The sequence below is a fragment of the Musca autumnalis genome, unplaced genomic scaffold (assembly GCF_047663935.1).
Source record: "Musca autumnalis isolate F117 unplaced genomic scaffold, ASM4766393v1 scaffold_3, whole genome shotgun sequence".
NCBI lineage: Eukaryota > Metazoa > Arthropoda > Insecta > Diptera > Muscidae > Musca > Musca autumnalis.
The window spans coordinates 48,560,515-48,571,553 of record NW_027411866.1 but is presented as its reverse complement, the minus strand read 5'-3'; the positions used below and the strand labels follow the sequence as shown (position 1 = coordinate 48,571,553).

The 11,039-nt window shown below is 36.2% G+C and overlaps 1 protein-coding gene across 3 annotated transcripts in view; it reads right to left on the bottom strand.

Moving 5' to 3' along the window:
* Positions 1–3,198: 3,198 nt before the first annotated feature.
* Positions 3,199–11,039, bottom strand: part of AANATL7 (Arylalkylamine N-acetyltransferase-like 7) — a 39,645-nt gene continuing 31,804 nt past the window's right edge. For all 3 annotated transcript variants that reach the window (XM_073975043.1, XM_073975042.1, XM_073975041.1), the window contains exons 2-4: positions 4,410–4,626; positions 4,075–4,344; positions 3,199–4,012 (exon numbers count right to left, since the gene is read on the bottom strand). In XM_073975043.1, coding sequence (XP_073831144.1) covers positions 3,839–4,012; positions 4,075–4,344; positions 4,410–4,607 — 642 coding nt within the window. In that variant the 5' untranslated portion in view covers positions 4,608–4,626 and the 3' untranslated portion in view covers positions 3,199–3,838. The remainder of the gene's footprint in view (positions 4,013–4,074; positions 4,345–4,409; positions 4,627–11,039) is intronic.

Here is an 11,039-nt window from a genome sequence, read left to right as displayed (position 1 = left end):
GTTGCGAAGACCAGTATCTAAGTTGGCTCCTTTAGACGTTCAAGGTTGTGGTGAAGTGGTCCTGGCGGGGGCGGGGATGTCGGAAACCCGGTTCCTTAAAATTATGCAGCTGGTAACCCTATCGATTATTAAAGTCAGACTTATTGTTTATCGATTGTCTATGTTGTTGTAACTGCAGTCAATATTGTTTTGTTTTTGAGTTGTTCCTTTTGTTTCTGCCAACATTTTAAATTTATTGATTTGTTTCGCGATATAAAAGGCTGAAAATCAGCCATTTTTTGTCTTGTAATTTGTCGTCTTAAAGTTTGTCGTCCCACAACAAGTGAGTCTTTGAAAATATTAATGTATTAAAATCCAAATCGATTTAAGTATTTATTTTATTTCATTTTACTTTATAGAGAATAAATTCTCAATCTACGAATACATTTTCTCATTCTAAATTTAACACAATGACCGGAGTTTTTATTCTTTAACGACGACAGTTAGAAATATGTTTGGATCCAAACAAATATATGTTTGGGACCCCCATGGGGGCTATATCCAAATCTGAACCGATATGGACCAAAGTAGGTATTTTTCATTCCTCATAAGTACTTATACAAAAATTCATCATCCTAGCTCAACTCCTTTTAGTTTTGTCCACGTTTACAAGGAAGCGGCACCAGTGTGCGATACAGCCATTCCATTGTCCTAATTTGAACTTCTATATCTCAATAACGGTAAAAAACTACAAAGATAACATAAAAGTCTATCTTGTAGAGAATTTTCATAGCTATTTCCCTACATTTTTGTTTAGTCACATTTCGATAGGACTTGCGGTTTCCAAGCAAAATCGTGAACACCTAAAAACCTTTAAAAATTTAAACTTTAATCGCGATTTATTTGAAACGCCATCCGGCGATTTTTTGATTTTTTCATCTATGAACATTGTAGTTTCAGAATCCGCAAAAACTTCCCAGGTTTAAGCAACCTTCCATTTTAATTTGGTTCAAGAGCACCGTGTATGGGAAACGGTATAGAAAAAACACAAACTTTTACCCAAGTAATTTCAAAAAAGTGTTAAACGGGCGGTACAAAAGTATATATGGGATGAAAGAGGACACTCTCGGGCATCATTCTGTGAAAACGGAACATTGTTCCAAGCTGTTCCCTAAAAGCTCTAGTGCACCAAATTTGGAATTTCACTAAAATTTAGTACCTGAGGAAAAATGAGACTTCGTGTAAACACTACGGTATTTTATTGAAACGGTTCTTACAGACAACAATCCTACATACATAACAAATAAACAATGAACACAATGTCTGTTATAGTTTCCGAGAAATAGCTATTTCTTTCTCCAGAAATTTGCAAAAATGACGTATTTTCAAAAATTGCGAAAAAAAAGGTCGTCTTTAGGAGCACGTCACGCCCACAACTTCCAATATTTTGACCTAATTTTTTGCTGTCCTTAGTTTCAATATGTTTACTAGAGTTGTGTAGTTCAGGAACGAACTAGTTCCAAGGAACTATTCCGGACAAGGAACTATTGGAATTATATCCAGTTCTTGCGTTTATATCCTCATCCATGAAAACATTTCGGTCTCGGAACTATTTGGAACAAACGAAACAAAATGAGCGACGAAAGTAGAAGATTCGTTGAACTATTTTGGTCTCGGAACTATTTGGAACGAAAAGAACGATGAAAGAGAAAGATTCGTTGAACTATATCGGTCTCGGAAATATTTGGTTCTATGGAACTATATTAAGGAACTAGTTCCTTTTGGGAAAGGGAACTAGAAGGATCGATCTAATGGATCGAAACTAAATTGCCCAACTCTAATGTTTACTATCGAATCCCATACAGAAATGAGCTGTGTTCCTTTACTTACCTGTGGTTACCATTTTAACCATTTGTTACCATTTTTAACCTGCAAAGCGTTCCTTAACCCCGAAAAGTGGTAAAACTGGAAGCAATTTTTAAGAGAGTGAGAGGGGAGAGAGAGTGAAAATGGCTTTCTCTTCTACCACAGGCTACCATCAAAATTTCTGCAGGTAGAAAATGGCAGAACTGATTTTTCGACTTTTGTTTGACGATTATTTCACAAAATGGACGAAAAACCGAAGAAAAAGTCGAACACTGACAACACTAAATTCAAAACTGTGAAATAAAAGACGAAAATTGATTTTTTATGTTTTTTTCTGACATTGCTGCAATTTTGAACAATTTTGACACTTTTCTCTTTTATCACTCTTACCATTAAAAAAGTAAAGGAACAAAGCTATGAACAATCAGTGGCGACACTGAATATCATGTATATGTATTTGAATTTTAGCAAACTTGAACAAATTGCGTTTAAACTCTGCTCTATGTTTTAATGCTTTTTCTTATTTTTTTGTTATACATTTAGCTCTGTTCCTTTACGTGCAAGAATCTTCAAGTTTTACCACTTTTTACCCGGAAAGCGTTCCTTTACTTCAGACACCATACAATTCATATGGGAGAAGTTTACAACTTTTGCTACTTTTGCCGGTTTTACCACTTTCAAAAGTAAAGGAACAGGCCATTTGAAATATTGAATTTGACTTCGGATTATAACGCGTGTTTATATTTTTAATAAACAAATTGAATTGAATTTTGACATGTTCTTTCTTTAAATCAAATTAGAAAACTTCGTTATTAAAAGTTCAAAACTCGACTGTTTGCCTATAAACCTGTCCCAAATTACCTCTAGGGCTTTGAGTACTGTTAATTGAACTTGTTCGAGTTTTCTGGATCCCTTTTACCGACCTTCAAAATAATGACTATTAAATATTTCCTAATGAAGTCAGTGGGGATGTTTCAATCAATCATTATTATGGCCGTGAACCCATAAAAATAGTTGCGAATATTTTGCTTGATATATAATATAGTAGCCAAACATACGGGTTTCCAGCATCTCCAGTAGTGTTTAAATTTCCATATTTTATAGGTTTATGGTATTTGGCACACTTTTTGGGATACATTGTTATAGTAGAGGATAATATCTATCCAATTACTAAAAATGAAGTGAATCCAATCCAATTACTAAAAATGAAGTGAATCCAATACTATTGAGGGATGAAGTAGTGCTCTTTAGTAGGTCGTTTTAAAATAGTGTACTATATAGTCGCTGTCATGATTGATTGGTTCATAAGCTCAAGGTTCTGCCGAAATTTTTAACTATAGAAACTACAAGTAATTGTCTTTGATTAAATTTTATTTCAATAGTTTCACATTTTAATAGATTTGTCTAAAACACGTACATACATACAAAATATTCTTATGGCATAAATAATAAATAACTTATTAACACACATGTTTTGTTTTACATAGATTCCTGTTTTTATTTTGTTTGTTTATTATATTACTTAATATTTTAATATCTCATTTGTATATATTTAAATTTTGTTCTTAGACGATTTTCTTTTTTTAAATAAATACTATTATTGTGTTTGGTTAATGTATGATTGTGTTTATGCGAATTATTGTCTTATATCTAAAAAACGTATTTTATTTATTTTGTGGTTATGGACGTTGGTTTTATTAACATTGAATATTGGTCTTATATAGCTGTGTATAAATATTTATTTGCTTATTTTGTTGTTGTTGTATAAAATAGTTTTCATCATTAGGGATTTGTCTTCACATAGGGAACATTAATATATGTATAATAAAACAATTATTTCTTTGGTTAAGATTGCTGTATCCCATGTTATAAATATTATAAAATAAAATACAAATTCGAGGACAATTTCTTATCAAAGTTGCTTCCAAAAGTTGTTATGGCACCTTACTACCCTAATGGGCTAGCCTTCGACACGATGGAAACTTAAAATCATTTACTCTAGTACTTTATAAAGTAATTGCAGTTTAATGTGAGGTGATTCCACATTTAATATCGGTTGGCCAAATTCATCAACATATTTATTGTAATATTGTTCCAGAAGAACTTCAAAACCATTTGATTTTAGAATTTTCTGAGAGAAAATTCCAGTGGCATCAGCTTTCATTAGCTATTGGGAAAATATGAATAAATTAAAAATTACCCAAACATGATTTCTGATTAATAACTTACTTTAAATCCACATTCTTTGGCTATATTTTCACTGTGTCTCACCAAATGTTTGGCTATGCCCTGTCCTCGATATTGACTATCCACCGATAGAATACGTACATCGAATGCCTTGTCCACATCAAATTTTTGAAATATATCATCCTTCAGATTTATTGTATATAAAAGTCGAAATATTTTCTTAAACTTCTCATCGTCGTTTAGTTCCAATTTCTTTTGTGATGTCTCAATATCACCTGGATGTAAAATACCATTCAAAATGACACCGGCAATCTGTAAGAAAAATTGTTTGCATATAAGTCGAACTGGGGTGTATTTCAAAGTGAACTGGCTATTACCTCATTACTGTCTGTAACAGCCATTAAACTTAAATTATCCTCCAATGTTTCCAAACTGTGATGTTCCAAATCACGATGACCATAACCCCGCCGACATAGACCAGCCGCTTTGTTCAGTGGTTCGTCGGCAAAGAAGTTGTCTCTTAAATGCCGTATAACATCATCATAACGATCTTCGGTTATTAGTTTGTACTCCATTTCAGCAAAAGTTGTAGAACTGCAAAAATGAGAGATTAAATTTAATGAGAAATAAAGATAAAGTCACAATAAATAAAGTCAAAACACATTCACCACCTGAGCCATCGGTAAGATGTTATAGGTGTACAGATTAGATACCTTTCATAGGCGCCAGTGTTATCTTCTTCATTTTAAAATAATAGAGGTACCTCAATACAAAACAATATCTGCAACATCTCACACCACATGTGACTTTGATATTCCATCGGTAGGAACTACCTTCTCCAAGCCGATTTATTAAGTCTTATTTTTATTTATTTTTAGAACAAAATCATATTCTTCATCTTATGTACAAATAAATGTTTGTACGGAAAATTGTGGTTTCATATCAGAATCTAGGTTATTCTTTGGGACCTAAAGACCCCACCAAGCCCACTTTTCTACATATTTTATATCTCCAAAACTATTGAACCCTTTTTCATGAAATTTGCAGGAATGTTCAAGGTTTACCCGTGGTAGTATACTGCACTTTCAGAATTGCAGAACTTATGACCATATATGTTTGAACATTAATTTGGGGGGACAATGGTGGTTATGTGTCTCCAACCATAGGTATTTATTTGGTGCCAAAATACCAGACTACTCCCATTTTTTTAAATATGTTATATATTGAAAACTAATGACTACGCTCACTCTTTTCAATACATTATACTTCCAAAACTACTGAACTTACTTACTTAGTTGGCCCATTACAGAACATTTGTTCCATAGACCGAACTAAGAAAAGATCTCCATTCCTCTCTGTTTTTCGCTTGACTTTTTGGAATACCGCGCCTTTTTATTTCTTCATCCACTTGTATGCTCCATCGAAGCTTAGGCCTGCCGATTCTGCGTGCACCGCCATGTGGCATGTATTCATACGCCTTTTTAGCGGGTTCATCATCGCTCATTCTCATGATATGGCCTAGCCAACGCATTCGTTGCATCTCGATACGTTTAACTATATTCATGTCTTTGTATAGCTTATATAGCTCGTGGTTCATACGACGTCGATATTCACCATCAACGCAAATTGGCCCGTAGATCTTTCGAAGAATTTTCCTCTCAAACACACCAAGCACTGCCTTATCTGCTTGCGCAAGTACCCTTGCTTCGGAGCCATACATTAGCACGGGTAGTATCAGCGTTTTGTATAGTGTTATTTTTGTTTGACGTGATGTGGCTTTGTTTTTAAATTGCTTACTTAGACCATAGTAGCATCTGTTGGCCAATACAATATTTCTTCTTTTTTTCACAACTGATGTTGTTTGTTGTGTTTATGGCAGTGCCGAGGTAGACGAAGTCTTTAACTACCTCAAAATTGTAGGTACCAACTTCAACAGTTGGTCCGAGCTCTATGGACGCTTTGCGCGTCGACACCATCAATTTGGTCTTTTCGCCGTTTACCGCCAGACCCACTTTCGCAGATTCTGCTTCGACCTTCCTAAAGGTATCAGTTACTTCCTTTACTGATCGTCCCATGATGTCTATGTCATCAGCATAGGCAAGTAACATGTGGCTATTGGTGTAAATTGTGCCATTTCTTTTGACATTTGCATCTCGTATTACCTTTTCCAGCAAAATGTTGAAAAGATCACACGAAAGGCTGTCTTCTTGTCTGAAACCTCTTTTGGTACAAAATTCTTCGGAGAGGTTCTAGGTCTGAGGACCTAGTATCAGTTAATGTCATCTTACAAAGCCGGATGAGCTTTGCGGGGATACCAAATTCAGACATTGCGTGGAATACTTTTGATCGGAGGGGACTGTCGAATGCTGCTTTATAATCGACAAAAAGGTGAAATGTGTCGATCTGCATCTCTTGGGTCTTCTCTAGGATTTGCCGCAGGGTAAATATCTGGCCAATGGTGGACTTGCCAGGTCTAAAGCCACATTGGTATAGTCCAATTCAATTATTTCGTTGACCATTGGCTTTAGTCGTTCGCACAATATCCCTGACATTATCTTATAGGCAATAGGGAGAAGACTTATGCCCCTATAGTTTGAGCATACTGTCTTATCTCCTTTCTTGTGGACGGGACATAGGATGCTCAGGTTCCAATCGTCGGGTACGCGTTCTTCCTGCCAGATGGTGCTAACTAGCTGATGCATACACCTTATCAGCGCGTCGCCTCCGGTTTTAAACAGCTCGGCTGGTAAGCCATCGGCTCCTGCTGCTTTATTATTTTTCAGCCGGTTTTGCTGTTTTTACCTCATCTTGGCCGGGCGGTATACATTCTATACCATCTTCTGGGATTGGATCTGTGGTATCATCGTCTTCGCTACTATTGGATACCAGCAGATTGGAGAAATGTTCCTTCCATATCCTGAGCACGCTATCTGTATCTGTTACCAGATTACCTTGCTGGTCTCTACAGGAGGATGTGCCTGTACCAAAGCCATCTGTTTGATGCTTCACTCTTTGGTAGAATTTTCGGACTTCATTCTGGCTCCTGTACATCTCGATTTTTTCACACTCCCGCTTTTCCATTTCTCTCTTTTTCTTGCGGAAAAGACGTTTCTCTTCTCTCCTTTTCTCCCGATATCTCTCTCGTGCGCTACGCGTTGCTACTGATTGTAAAGTAGCTCTATATGCCGCATTTTTCTCTTCGGTAGCAGCACGACACTCCTGGTCATACCATGAATTCCTTTGTGGAGGTCTCTGGAATCCAAGTATGGATTTTGCGGCTGTTTGCATGGAGTGGGCAATATGTTGCCATTGTGTTGTTATGTTATAGGGACAAGGAGTGCTCGCGTTAAGCAATTGGGCTAGTTGAGTGGAATATGCTGTGGCTATCTGTTGTGTTTGCAGCCTATCGATGTCCAACTTCCGCGTTGTGTCTGTTCGTGCTTTATTTGCAACGTTTAGAGGGGTACGTACCTTTGCTGCAACAAGGTAATGGTCCGAATCAATGTTTGCGCCTCGGAACGATTGTACATCCAACACGCTGGATGAATGTCTTCCATCTATTACAACATGATCAATTTGATTACTTGTTCTTTGGTCTGGAGACAGCCAGGTGCCCTTATGAATATCGAGATGATTAAATCTGGTACTGCTAAGTACCATGTTTTTTGCATCTGCAAAGTCTATCAGCCTCATATCATTGTCAGATGTTTCACTGTGGAGACTGAATTTCCCGACTGTTGGGCCAAAGATATTCTCCTTTCCAATTTTGGCATTAAAATCGCCTAGAATGATTTTAATGTCATGGGCAGGGCAACTGTCATATGTTTCTTCTAAGCGCTCGTAAAATATATCTTTGGTCTGTTCGTCCTTTTCTTCAGTGGGAGCATGATCGCAAATAAAGCTGATGTTGAAGAATTTAGCTTTTATTCGAATTGCACCAAGTCTTTCATTCACTGGGGTGAAGCTGGATACCAGATGTTTTAGTCTCCGACTAACTACGAATCCGCAACCAAACTCGTGCTTTACGTCACGGCAGCTATAATACAGTGCGTCACCTTTAGGTGTTGTTGTGACGCCTTTCCCAATCCAACGGATTTCCTGTATGGCAGTAATATCGGCCTTGTACTTTTCAAGTACGTCTGCCAATGCGAAGACTGCACCTTCTCTATAAAGAGTGCGAACATTGCAGGTGCAGATTCGCAGATCATGGTCCTTAAAACGTTTGCGGGGTTCGTCAACTTTAGAGGGGTTTGTTTTTCTTTTCTTTCGTTTTTTCATAGTAGGATGTTTTTTCTAGGGGAGGGTTACTAACCCGACGCCCAAACCCAAGTTTTTAACGTTCTTATGGGTGAACGCGCGGCACATGTTAGCTTACTACCTTTAACGGGTGTTAAAGGCAGTTCCCCAGGTGACACCACGGGGAGGTCAGTGTCCACTTGAGATGAAAGAGGGACCAAGATAAATCCTGGGCTTTGCCATGTTAAAGCCAGTCAAGACCGTTGCTTGGTATCATTCATCACCTACGTCATGAAATTTTCAGAAACTGTTCAGGAATGTCCCGTGGTGAATAGAGGTTATATACATATTTGTTGATGTATTCGGAGGGGCCTATTGATTATAAAATAGCTAGTTTTGCAAAATATATGAACGCATCGGTTTCCCAATTAATTTGCGAGGCAACGATGGTTGTGTCGCCTATCAAATGTTCTTAGTTGGCAACCGAATCACTGACTACGGCCACTTTTTAAATATGTTTTATCTCGAAAACTGAAGAACCGATTTTCATGAAATTTACTGCAATGCACAGTGTCCAATTTTACGAAAAACCTGGCCAAAACTCTAAAAATAAATGGATTTTGACCAAACCTTGGGTTCTTATGTTTTTGGGGTCGCAAGTTTCATTTTTCATTATTATTTAAACCTCAGGAGTTCATTAAAGGGTTATTTTTGTTCCCTTCTTCTATAAAATGTGATCGTACCAGATCAAAATATTCTACAAATTTGTTCGCGCTCAATTTTTACTATAGGTTCCTAGAACACCAAAACTCTACATTTAACCAAAACTCCAGAAATATGCAAAATTAAAACCACAATTTAGGGTTGAGGTCGTACTTCATGTGAGTTTTGGAAAATTGTCATACAAAACATTATTCTAGAAGAATGGCGTCAAAGACAAAAATGTTTTCCGCTATATTTCACTATAAGTCGCCAAAGAAATGAAATCTCTATTTGCATCACTTACCAAGAAAATATCGGTATCAATTTTGCCTAAGAACCTAGAAATTAAAATAGTGGTGCAAGCTTCTAACATTCCTACAGTTTTGGAAATATTTCAGTTAAGATTACTTGGAATTCTTGCACTTTAGGTATATGGTGTCTTTGGCAACTTTACTTACAATGTGAGAAATATTTTTCTTAAAAAAATTAACCCTCATGTGAGTCATAAAAGGGGTCTTTTTGGTCCCTTTTTCCTTTATTGTTTAAAACAAATAAGAAAGTATCAGTCAGCTGTGCCCACAAGGTTACAGCCTCAGCCTTGGATCTAAAGAAAAGAAGTAAACACAGTACTTTTGCCGTCCAATTTATGAGGAAGTATGGACTTGTCCCAAAAATCAAAATTTTGTTTTGTCAAAGATATTTAATTTCTATATGGGATTCGATAGTAAACATATTGAAACTAAGGAAACCAAAAAAATTAGGCCCATATATTGGAAGGTGTGGGCGTGGCGTGCCCCTAAAGACGAGCATTTTCCCCATTTTTGGGAAATTCGTAATTTTTGCAAATTTCTGGAGAAAGACGAAGCTATTTCTCTGAAACTATAACAGTTATTGTGTTCATTGTTTGTTTGTAAGGTAGGTAGGATTGTGGCCTTTAAAAATAGTTTTAGTAAATTACCGTAGCTTTTACACAACATGATCTATTTTATTTTTCCTCGGGTACTAAATTTTATGAAATTCCAAATTTAGTGGACTAGAACTTTTGTGGAACAACATGGAACAAAGATCCAGAATTTTTTTAATTTTTGAAAAAATTAAAATTTTTTTTGTAAAATTTTTGTTAAAGAATTTTTGAAAATTTTTTCGATTTGTTATAGTTTTTTTTGGTAATTATTTTGTTTATTTGTTGGTGTTTGACCATCTTTAATACATAGGAAGATATAAAAACCACAAAAACACTCATATTTTGATGAAAAATAGTTAAAAAACTCAAAAGGTTAATATTGACCTTGAATTTCTCTGCACCTACCAGACCGATCTTGACCGCTTATAATTCGTTTGAAAGCTGATTGTGTTATCTGTCTATCAAAAAAAAAAAAAAAAAAAGAATTATGAATATATCTCTATCCGTTCAAAAGTTACAGAATTTTGACCAGGAAAAAACGATTCGAACCACTGTGCGTCGTATCTAGGACCGCAATTTAAAAATGATCCCAGGCGACTCCTTAAAATGCACTCTTTCCACACTTTGTGTGGGAGGTATCCGAAAGAGTATTATGAGGTAGTCAATATTCTGACATAATCCGAACCTGTAGGAAATAATACGATGTACAACGTTTGGATGAAATCGGTTTCTCCCTTCGAGGGTTATCTTACGTATTACCCTTTTTAGTTTTTGCCGTCGGCTTTTTTTGGAGCTTTTAAGCCAATATCTCCAGAGTTATAGACTTGCCCCCTGGCAGTAACAAGTAACAGACAGGCGAACGGACATGGCTGAATCAACTCCAAATTGTATGAAACGGATTTCGTCGAAACATACTTGAACAAAAAAATAACAGCATCATTGGGCGCAAAAATCCGACAAAGTTCGTTAGAGAAAGGAAAGTTTGCAGTTAAAAACTATTGGCAAATTTAAAATACTGAATGAATAACTCGACTTAGCAATGTACTCGAAAAAATGAGAGAGAAACTGATTAAAGGGGTTTCCAATAGGGACTTGACAACTTTGAATTTAATTTTTGAACGCACGCGCGCTTGCACTTATCATCGAACTGTTGCTGTCAATTTAT